Source organism: Musca autumnalis, unplaced genomic scaffold (assembly GCF_047663935.1).
Source record: "Musca autumnalis isolate F117 unplaced genomic scaffold, ASM4766393v1 scaffold_3, whole genome shotgun sequence".
NCBI lineage: Eukaryota > Metazoa > Arthropoda > Insecta > Diptera > Muscidae > Musca > Musca autumnalis.
Genome location: NW_027411866.1, coordinates 131,245,140 through 131,257,509, shown reverse-complemented (window position 1 = coordinate 131,257,509; position 12,370 = coordinate 131,245,140). Strand labels below are relative to the sequence as shown.

Sequence of the window (12,370 nt, the reverse complement as noted above, 5' to 3'; positions counted from 1 at the left end):
CTACAGTTATCCTAATTACAAATTTCAGGATTCCAACTCTATCCGTTAGCCCAAATGCAATTGTACCAAATTTAGTAACATTCCGTACTTTCCGTACAAATGAGTACACATTTCCAAAACCATCAACCCAACATCTCAACCTTGATTCTTATTCCAAATTTCAAGCTTTTAGCTCTATCCGTTTAGATAATATCATTTTAGTTCTTTTCGTACACTTGCAGTTCGAATTTTTGAAAACCGTTCAGTACGTTTATCCTATATCCCTCTTACTTACTTACTTTGCTGGCCTTTTACAGAACATTTGTTTCATAAGCCGAATTAAGAAAAAATCTCCAATCCTCTCTGTTTGCTGCTGTATTTTCCCAATCTGGGATATGTAGCTTACTGATATCACGTTTCACATGTTCGCTCCAACGAAGCTTTGGCCTTCCAGATCCGCGAGAACCTCCATGCGGCCCGTATTTATACGCCTTTTTAGCGGGTTCATCATCACTCATACTTATAACATGGCCTAGCCATAGCAATCGTTGTATCTCGATTTGTACAACTGCATTGATGTCATTGTATAGTTGGTACAGCTCGTTGTTCATACGACGCCGATATTCGCCATCAACACAGAATTCGAATAATTTTTCTCTCGAACACTCCAAGCACTGCCTTATCTGCTCGCGCAAGTACCCATGCTTCGGAACCATACATTAGCACGGGTAGTATCAGTGTTTTGTAAAGTGTTACTTTTGTTTGACGAGATGTGGCTTTATTCCTAAACTGCTTACTCAGCCCAAAGTAACATCTGTTAGCCAACACTATTCTTCTTCGTATTTCACAACTGATGTTATTTGTTGTGTTTGTGGCGGTGCCGAGGTAGACGAAGTCCTTTACTACCTCAAAATTGTAGGTACCAACATTCACAAATGGTGCGGGGTTTGTGGAAATATTACGTGTCGATACCATCAACTTGGTTTTTTCCCCGTTTACAGCCAGACCAACTTTAGCAGATTCTCTTTCGACTTTTGCAAAGGTGTCTGTTACTTCCTTTACCGATCGACCCATGATGTCAATGACGTCGGCATAAGCCAGTAACATATGGCTGTTCGTGTATATCGTTCCATTTCTTTTGACCTTCGCGTCTCGTATGACCTTTTCCAGCAGGATGTTAAATAGATCACACGACAGGCCGTCTCCTTGTCTGAAACCTCTTTTGGTAATAAACTCTTCGGAGAGGTTCTTTCCTATTTTAACTGAGGATCTCGTCTCAGTTAGTATCATTCTACAAAGCCGAATGAGCTTTGCAGGAATACCAAAATCAGACATGGCTTGGAACACCTTTGAACGTATAGGGCTGTCGAATGCTGCTTTATAATCGACGAAAAGATGAAAAATCTCGATCTGCATTTCTTGGGTCTTTTTCAGGATTTGTCTCAAGGTAAATATCTGGTCAATTGTGGATTTGCCAGGTCTAAAGCCGCACTGATAGGGTCCAATAATTTCATTGACCATAACCTTTAGTCTCTCACACAATATGCCAGATACTATCTTATAATTGGAGCACACAGTCTTATCACCCTTCATGTGGACTGGACATAGGATGCTCACGTTCCAATCGTCGGGTACGCGTTCTTCCTGTCAGATGGTGCTAACTAGCTGATGCATACACTTTATCAGCGTGTCGCCTCCGGTTTTGAACAGCTCGGCTGGTAGGCCATCTGCTCCTGCCGCCTTATTATTCTTTAGCCGGTTTATTGCTGTCCTTACCTCATCTTGGCTGGGTGGTATACATTCAATACCATCTTCTGGGATTGGATCTGTGGTATCTTCGCCGTCTTCACTGCTATCGGATACCAACAGTTTGGAAAAATGTTCTTTCCATATCCTGAGCACACTATCTGTATCAGTTACCAGATTACCTTGCTGGTCTCTACAGGAGGAGGTGCCTGTACCAAAGCCATCAGTTTGATGCTTCACTCTTTGGTAGAATTTTCGGACTTTATTCTGGCTCCTGTCCTGATCATACCATGGATTCCTTGGTTGAGGTCTTTGGTATCCAAGTATGGATTTTGCGGCTGTTTGCATGGAATGGGCAGTGCTTTGCCATTGCGCTGATATGTTATCGGGATGAGGTGTGCTTTGATTAAGCAATTGGGCTAGTTAAGTGGAATACGCTGTGGCTGTCTGTTGTGATTGCAGCTTACCGATGTCTAACTTTCGTGTTGTGTCTGTTCGTACTTTGTTTGCTACGTTTAACCGGCTGCGTACCTTTGCTGCAACTAGGTAGTGGTCCGAGTCGATGTTTGCTCCTCGGAACGAGTGCACGTTCAACACGCTCGATGAGTGTTTTCCATCTATCACAACGTGATCAATTTGATTTCTTGTTTTCTGATCTGGAGACAGCCAGGTGCCCTTATGAATATCGAGATGCTTAAATCTGGTACTGCTAACTACCATGTTTTTTGCCGCTGCGAAGTCTATCAGCCTCATGCCATTGTCAGATATTTCATTGTGGAGACTGAATTTTCCGACCGTTGGGCCAAAGATATTTTCCTTTCCAATTTTGGCATTAAAATCGCCTAGAATAATTTTAATGTTATGGGCAGGACAACGTTCATATGTTTCTTCTAAGCGCTCATAAAAAATGTCTTTGATCTGTTCGTCCTTGTTTTCAGTGGGAGCATGAGCGCAATAAAGCAAATTAAGAATTTTGCTTTTTATTCGAATTGTAGCAAGTCTTTCATTCACGGTTGTGAAGCTGGAGACCAGATGTTTTAACCTCCGACCAACTACAAATCCGCAACCAAACTCATGCTTTCTGTCATGGCAGCTATAATAGAGTGCGTCACCTTTAGGTGTTGTTGTGACGCCTTTCCCATTCCATCGTATTTCCTGTATGGCAGTAATGTCGGCCTTGTACTTTTCAAGTACATCTGCCAATGCGTAAACTGCACCTTCTCTATAAAGAGTGCGAACATTCCAGATGCAGATTCGCAGATCATGGTCCTTAAAACGTTTGCGGGGGTCGTCAACTTTTGAGGGATTTGTTTTTCTTTTCTTTCGTTTTTTCATAGTAGGCTGTTTTTTCTAGGGGAGGGTTACTAACCCGACGCCCAAACCCAAGTTTTTAACGTTCTTATGGGTGAACGCGCGACACATGTTAGCTCACTACATTTAACGGGCGTTAAAGGCAGTTCCCCAGGTGACACCACGGGGAGGTCAGTGTCCACTTGAGATGAAATGGGGACCAAGGTAAATCCTGGGCTTTGCCATGTTAAAGTGGTCAGGACCATTCCTTGGCATCTTGCATCCCCTACGGGTATTATATGTACAAAAATAAATAAATTTGGTACATTTTGGTGTTGGAATAGGCTAGAATTGAGATTCTGAAATTTATAATGAAGTTAACGATTGATATGTAGGGCTGAGATAAGGAGTTCGATTTGAAAAAAACAAATATAAGCGTACGAAAAGTACTAAATTTGTTACAATTTGGTATTATATGAAGGAATACAATTGGAATTTAAAGTTTGGGGTTAGGGTTGAGATATAAAGGCGGTTTTGGAAAAGCGGGCACAGGCTAGTAAAATATAAAATATGAACTATAAAATGTAAAATATAAAAATATAAAATATATAACAAATTTAATATTATAAGATATAACATATAAAATATAATAAATAAAATAAAAAATATAATAAATAACTAAATTTTTATGACCGTCTTATCACCGATGAGTATGCAAATTTTGGTTTTGCCTTAAAACGTGTTCGCCGTGATATTTCGGTAAATGCTGTTGTTAAAATGAAATTTTATCATTATTAGGCTCATTTGTTTAGAAAACAAAGTGAATGAACCCATTCTTTAATAATTTTAATGGAATTGTTTTAAACGTTTCTAAATTTATTTATAAAGCGTCATAAAGAATGTGTTATCCAACAGGTTTTTATTAATGATAAACAAATCTCGGCCAGACGTAGAATTATGGAGACATTGTTGGTACAATGTACACCTGTTCAAATATACGCCTTCATAAATATTTAATTACGTCCTTGTCTTGGATAACTGCTGTAGAGTTACAAGAAAATCTTTCTAGAATGATGAGCAATTGACAAAAATATTAGAAACTATCCGATGTAATCTTACCTACATAGTATGTGGGTATCAAGACATGAGAATTTATGCTTCACACGTTTTAAACTATGCATGCTGCCTGTGATTAGAGATGGCGATGTGACTTTTGCGATAACATAATTAATGGAGCAATGAAATTGAATTACTACAAAAAGAGTTCCATTACCATTTTCGCAAATATATACTACCTTCATCCTTTATTTATTACGAAACACCACTTGATGCTCTCGGGTCATTGCCCAGGCCTTTCTAGATAAGAACATTATAACGGCATTACAAGAACTAGCTGCGATAAAATTCAAAAAATCAAAGCTATGCCAGACCCTAAACTCCATATTAGATATAATGACTTTTTTACCACCGTGGTGCAATGGTATGCACGCCCGCCTTGCACGCAGAAGGTCGGTGGTTCGATTCCCCGGCCAGGCAACATCAAACATTTTTCAACGGTGGCAAAATACCCCTCAGTAATGTTGGTGACATTTCCTGAGTATTTCAGCCTTGTAAAACTTCTCTACAAGTGGTGTTTTTAGACACGCCGTTCGGACTCGGCAATAAACAGTATGTCCCATACCATTGAGCTACTATGAATCGTTGATATGTGGGAAGTCTCCCTTGTCCCGTTTGGGATGTTGTGGAACAATGTTTTTTTATGTTGACTTTTTTACAAACTCTTATCCCTGTTACATATTTCGATGAGCTTTTATTTAAGATTAGACAAAATCTTATTATTACATACAAGGTGATTCGATAAAAAGGATTTAAAATTTTTATTTATGAGCATTTTGGGCAATTTTATGAAGTCAATGTAAGCAGATATATAATTGAACACAAGCCCTACAACCACATTTATACAGTAGGGCGACCCAAAAAAAATGCTTTTTTGTAAGACATACCCCCTAAATTGGGTGACGTAGGGGATGGAAGATACCAAGGAACGGTCCTGGCCGGCTTTAACATGGCAAAGCCCAGGATTTGTCTTGGTACCTCTTTCAACTCAAGTGGACACTGACCTCCCCGTGGTGTCACCTGGGGAACTGCCTTGAACAACCGTTAAAGGTAGTGAGCTAACATGTGCCGCGCGTTCGCCCATAAGAACGTTAAAAACGTGGGTTTGGGCGTCGGGTTAGTAACCCTCCCCTAGAAAAAACAGCCTACTATGAAAAAACGAAAGAATAGAAAAACAAATCCCTCAAAAGTTGACGACCCCGGCAAACATTTTAAGGACCATGATCTGCGAATCTGCATCTGGAATGTTCGCACTCTTTATAGAGAAGGTGCAGTTTACGCATTGGCAGATGTACTTGAAAAGTACAAGGCCGACATTACTGCCATACAGGAAATACGATGGAATGGGAAAGGCGTCACAACAACACCTAAAGGTGACGCACTCTATTATAGCTGCCATGACACAAAGCATGAGTTTGGTTGCGGATTTGTAGTTGGTCGGAGGTTAAAACATCTGGTCTCCAGCTTCACAACCGTGAATGAAAGACTCGCTGCAATTCGATTAAAAGCTACATTCTTCAACATCAGCTTTATTTGCGCTCATGCTCCCACTGAAGACAAGGACGAACAGAACAAAGATATATTTTACGAGCGCTTAGAATAAACTTATGGCCGTTGCCCTGCCCATGACATTAAAATCATTCTAGGCGATTTTAATGCCAAAATTGGAAAGGAGAATATCGTTAGCCCAACAGTCGGGAAATTCAGTCTCCACAGTGAAACATCTGACAATGGTATGAGGCTGATAGACTTTGCAGCTGCAAAAAATCAGAGTTAAGCATCTCGATATTCATAAGGGCACCAGGCTGTCGCCAGATCAAAGAACAAGAAATCAAATTGATCACGTTGTGATAGATGGAAGACATGCATCAAGCGTGTTGGATGTACAATCGTTCCGAGGTGCAAACATAGACTCGGACCACTACCTTGTTGCAGCAAAGGTACGTACCAGATTAAACGTAGCAAAGAAAGTGCGAACAGACACAACACGTAAGTTGGACATCGGTAAGCTGCAATCACAACAAATAGCCACAGCATATTCCACTCAACTAGCCCAATTGCTTAATCAAAGCACCCCTCGTCCCGATAACATATCAGGACAATGGCAAAACATTGCCCACTCCATGTAAACAGCCGCAAAATCAGTACTTGAATACCAGAGACCTCCACCAAGGAATCCATGGTATGACCAGGAGTGTCGTGCTGCTACCGAAGAGAGAAATGCGGCATATAGGGCTACTTTACAGTCAGTAGCAACGCGTAGCACACGAGAGAGGTTTCTGGAGAAAAGGAGAGAGGAGAAGCGTCTTTTCCGCAGAAAAGAGAGAGAGAGTGAGATGGAAAAGCGGGAGTGTGAACAAATCGAGATGTACAGGAGACAGAATGAAGTCCGAAAATTCTACCAAAGAGTGACACATCAAACTGATGGCCTTGGAACTGGCACATCCTCCTGTAGAGACCAGCAAGGTAATCTGGTAACTGATACAGATAGTGTGCTAGGGATGTGGAAAGAGCATTTTTCCAAACTGCTGGTATCCAATAGTAGCGAAGCCGACGAAGATACCACAGATCCAATCCCAGAAGATGGTATTGAATGTATACCACCCGGCCAAGATGAGGTAAAGACAGCAATAAACCGGCAGAAGAATAATAAGGCAGCAGGAGCTGATGGCCTACCAGCCGAGCTGTTTAAAACCGAAGGCGACACGCTGACAATGTGTATGCATCAGCTAGTTAGCTCCATCTGGCAGGAAGAACGCGTACCCGACGATTGGAACCTGAGCATCCTATGTCCCGTCCACAAGAAAGGAGATAAGACTGTATGCTCCAACTATAGGGGCATAAGTCTTCTCCCTATCGCCTACAAGATAGTGTCAGGGATATTGTGCGAACGCCTAAAGTCCATGGTCAACGAAATAATTGGACCATACCAATGCGGCTTTAGACCTGACAAGAAGATCGAGTACCCCACGATTGGAACCTGAGTATCCTGTGCCTCGTCCATAAGAAAGGAGATAATACTGTATGCACTAACTATAGGGGCATAAGTCTACTCCCGATTGCCTACAAGATCGTGTCAGGGATATTGTGCGAACGACTAAAGCCAATGGTCAACGAGATAATTGGGCCATACCAATGCGGCTTTAGACCTGGCAAGTCTACCATTGACGAGATATTTACCCTGCGGCAAATCCTGGAGAAGACCCAAGAGATGCAGATCGACACCTAACACCTTTTTGTCGATTATAAAGCAGCCTTCGACAGCCCACTACGTTCAAAGGTATTCCAGGCTTTGTAAAATGACTTTAACTGATACGAGATCCTCCATTAAAATAGGAAAGAACCTATCCGAAGAGTTTTGTACCAAAAGAGGTTTCAAGCAAGGAGACAGCCTTTCGCGTGATCTTTTCAACATCCTGCTAGAAAAGGTTATACGAGAGGCAAACGTCAAAAGAAGTGGCACAATGTACACCAATAGCCACATGTTACTTGCTTATGCTGATGATATAGACATCATGGGACGATCAGCAAAAGAAGCAACTGATACCTTTATGAAGGTCGAAGGAGAATCTGCTAAAGTGGATCTGGCGGTAAACGGCGAAAAGACCAAGTTGATGGTGTGGACGTGCAATGCGTCCATTGAAATCGGACCATCTGTTGAAATTGGTTCCTATAATTTTGAGGTAGTAAAAGACTTTGTATACCTCAGTTGTGAAATAAAAAGATGAATTGTATTGGCCACCCGATGCTACTTTGGCTTAAGTAAGCACTTCAAAAACAAAGCCACAACTCATCAAACAAAAATAAGGCTTTACAAAACACTGATACTACCCGTGCTGATGTATGGTTCCGAAGCCTGGGTACTTGCGCAAGCAGATAAGGCAGTGCTTGGCGTGTTTGAGAGAAAAATTCTTCGAAAGATCTACGGGCCGATTTGCGTTGACGGTGAATGCTATACAACGACATCATTAAACGTATTGAGATGCAGCGATTGCGTTGGCTAGGTCATATAATAAGAATGAGCAAAGATGAACCCGCTAAAAAGGCGTATAAATTCGAGCCACATGGCAGTGCACGCAGAATTGGCAGGCCAAAGAATATATGGCGCAAACAAGTGGATGACGAGATGACAAGGCGCGGTATTCCAGAAAGCGAAGCACTAAACAGAGATAATTGGAGATCTTTTCTTAGTTCGGTCTATGGAACAAATGTTTTGTAATGGGCCAGCTAAGTAAGTAAGTATACCCCCTAAATTTTGTCTATTTGATTCAAAACTTTATATATGACATTTTATGGCGATCGATTTGCGTTAACCTGTGCCACCCGAGCGATATTTGTTTCCATAGTTATTTGTATGGGGCCTTTCAAAGTACATCCAAAAACATCCAGTGGTATGTTGGTCTTGCATAACTTTTATTGCACGGCCACAGCACTGCTGTCTTCGGCTAATGCTGATTGGTGATTCTTCTTGATGACCCACTCGAAACTCTCTGTTTCCCAAAAATTAAGGGGATTTTGGACGTATTAACTTGCTGACAAAAATATATTTGGATTGAAGCTCAAACGTGTTGCGGAGGAGGTACCTGAATGAATGCATCCGCATAGTCCATTTTGAGCGTAGATCTTATTTTGGGAGTCATCTCTGTCAATAGATAGAGCGCCGTCCAGTCATTTCAGTTGGTCCCCGTATAACATAGAGGTTTTGGACCACAATGTCAGGAAGCATAGAATTGCCCACGAAAATTATGTCCTTCTAAAACGGGAGCAAAAGGACTAGCTACGGTAAAATTGTCAGAGGATCTTTGAACAAATCCTAAACTACACTTAAAGCAAAATGTTGAAATTTAGTGGCGCATGTTCCCAAAGGAGAAGACCGATATGAACCATTTTTATTGAAGTTTATCTAAATGTGGACAAACAAGTAAAAAAAGTGTCAGTCGGCTTTGCCGACAGATATATACCCTCAGCCAATGTGAAGTGAAACTTTCACCTACGCACAGATCGAATGTATTTAAGTTCTCTTCAGAATTTTATGGCCCTTTTTGGACATTTGAACTTGCCGACAAAAGTGTGCATTAGGAATTAACTGCACTAAGACACAAATGTTGAACCTTTGTGGGGGAGGTACCCTTAGGAAGGACCAATATGGGCCATTTTAGAAGTTAAACTAAATTTTGACAAAATATTTGGAGATCCAAAGTTTAGACCAAATTGGTTGCCCCATTCAAGTGATATCGTCCTAGCATTTTAGTGACATTTTTAAATATTGGGGAAGCTGTGGACCGGTATTGCCCCATGAAACTAAGTTTGGATATAATATGACGAAGACCAAATGTTGGACCAAATCGGTTGAACAGTTCGAGAGTTATCGTGCTCTCCTATAGCCACATATGGTGACACAGGGATTTTTTACACCTTTCGAGCTGTTTTCCTAAGAAATATGGACTTGTCCCTGAAAAAACTTTTACCATCGTAATGGAGGTAGCGATTTGCATTCGCCCCTAAAGTGAACTTATCCGAAATTTTGTGTGAGAGGTACCAGAAGAGTAGACAAATATAGTGCTTATTCGAACCTGATCTATATCTGGTAGATATATTAGGATGTGCAATAGGGTTATGACTTTTTTACAACCTCATATCCCTGTATCATAGCATTATGAGTTTTGCCATAAGATTACATTAAATCTTAATTATAAGGTGATTCGGTGAAAAAACCTCACGCACAAAATGATTTTAAAATTTGAATTTATCAAAATTATGGACAATTTTTTGAAGTCACTGAAAACAGATATATAATTGAAAATAAACTTTAGAGCCACATGAGATAATTAAAATGACATAAAATTTATTTCTCACTATTTTTCTTCAATTCTGAGGATCGTAAAAATGTCGTAAACGTTTTTGTTCAAAAATATAATTTTTAACAAAAAAACAAAAAATTAAACATTTTTTCAAAGAGACTTTTTTCGCGACTTTTTTAATATTTGAATGAAATAAACGTTATTATAGTTATTAGTAGGCTTATATTTATTCATTCGTGCAAAAAAAATAATTTTTTGAAAAAAAAAATTTTTCATTTCATATATTTTTTCAAAAAAAATTTTTTTTTTTAAGTCGATTTGTGCGTGAATTTTTTTATATTTCAATGGAATTAACAATAGCATAGTGATTAATAGGCAACAGTTCATTCATTCCTGCTACAGGAAATCATTTTTGATGAAAAATGTCAAAAAGTCATAACCCTAATGTGCAAAGTATGGATTACATCGTTCACTCCCTTCAAGAGTTATGGTGCGCACAAATTTTCCGAACATTTTCGAACTTTTGTGGGGAAGGTACCGGAAGGAGTGGACCGATATAACGCATCTTCGAACTTAAACTAAGTTTGGACAAAATTTAAGAAAGCCAAATTTTGGGGTCTAAAACCATTATTTCGATGAGGAACATTTTGCCCGTATGAAAGTGTATATACCCTCGTTAGCATAAATGCTGAGGGTATAAAAATTATGAGATCCGAAGTTCGAAAAATATAGCGTGTACCTTTTTAGTGAAATTTATTGCACTTTTGAGGGGGAGGTACCGGAAGATGTGAGCCGAATCGACTGATCCGTTCGACAGTTATCGTGCGCTCCAGTCACTACACATGGTGCCGTGGGGATTTTACAGCTTTCGGGTTATTTTCTCAGGACGTATGGACTTGCCTCTGAAAAAAACTTGTACAGTCGTATAAATTGTCGGCAGCCTTAAACTGAATTTTCCCCAAATTTTGTGTTCGGGAGATACCCGAAGGAGTGGACCAAATCGGTTACAGCCTTCGAGAGTTATCGTCCGCATCATTTAAGTGAAAAATTTAGAACTATTGTAGGGGAGGTACCGGAAGTTGTGGACCGATATTGACCATCTTCGAACTTAAATTAAGTTTGAACAAAATATTACGAATGCCAAATTATGGACCGAATCGGCTTATCCGTTCGAGAGTTATCGTACACTCCACCTGGTGCAGTGGGGTTCTTTACAGCTTTTCGGCTATTTTCTCAGGAGGTATGGACTTACCCTTGAAAAAACTTGTTTCGACGTAATGGGGGCAGCGAACACAAATTACTACAACAAAAATTAAGGACTCTAATCTCCTTAATTTTTGTTGTAGTAAGCTGGCCTTAAACTGCACTTTTCCGAAATTTTGTGTGGGAGGTATTCGAAGGAGTAGAGCAATGTAGTCCATATTCGAACCTGATCGATGACTCGTGCAATTATTACCATGTACATAGTATGGATCTAATCGGTTACTGCCTTTGAAAATTATAGTGCGCATTATTTTAATTGGAAATTAAGAACTTTTGTGGTGGAGGTACCGGAAGGAGTAGACGAATATGGTTCATCTTCGAACGTGATTTAAGTTTGAACAAAATATTTTGTCCAAACGTAGTTTAAGTTCGAAAGTGGACCATATCAGTCTACTCCTTCAGGTACCTCCCCCACAAAAGTTCGAAAATTTTCGGAAAATTTGTGCGCACGATAACTCTTGAAGGGAGTAACCGATTTGGTCCATATTTTGCACATCGTGAAATGTGTGCCAGACTTAGATAAGGTTTCAATATGGACTCAATCGGTTCACTCCTTCGGGTACCTCCCACACAAAATTTCGGAAAAGTTCAGTTTAGGGCCTGCAAAAGTCTACTATTTTTAATTCCTATTTGACAAAAATTAAAAAATAAATTTTTTTGTAAATAGTGTGTGTCCAGATTTTCTCATACATTCCTTAATGAATGGCTTTTTCCACGATGTATAAATAAATCCTTCGTCTTCCAAGTGATTTATCTGTGCGATAATGAACTTACCTTTCTTTTCATCGCCAACATCCACAATATAGCCGCTGTTTTCCATGTTTGAAGGTTATTTTTTATTTTTCGTATTCCAAATATTAAATACTTATTTTATATTCTATTTTAATATTCTTATTTATTCTTTTTCACAACTTTCTCACATTTCCTTTAAACTTTAAATGTCCAACACGTATTTACATATCAGACAACTTTTTTCTTCTTCTGCAAAAATAAATATCACTTTTTTCACTTCTAATATTTCAAGGATATCAATCACTTCAATAATAGTGATAGCAATATAGCACACACACAACTATTAGATCGTGCAACAATAACAACAACAAATATTAACCGACAACCTTTTTCGCGACAACTTCGTACATAACAGGCGTCTTAGAGGAATGACACACGCAAAT

General features: G+C 39.6%; 1 protein-coding gene across 1 annotated transcript in view; it reads right to left on the bottom strand.

The window, feature by feature from the left end:
* Window positions 1–12,370, bottom strand: part of LOC141397748 (niacin transporter NiaP) — a 231,635-nt gene extending 219,265 nt beyond the window's left edge. Inside the window, exon 1 of the mRNA XM_073974408.1 lies at window positions 11,970–12,370. Within this exon, the coding sequence (XP_073830509.1) occupies window positions 11,970–12,015 (46 nt within the window). The 5' untranslated portion in view covers window positions 12,016–12,370. The remainder of the gene's footprint in view (window positions 1–11,969) is intronic.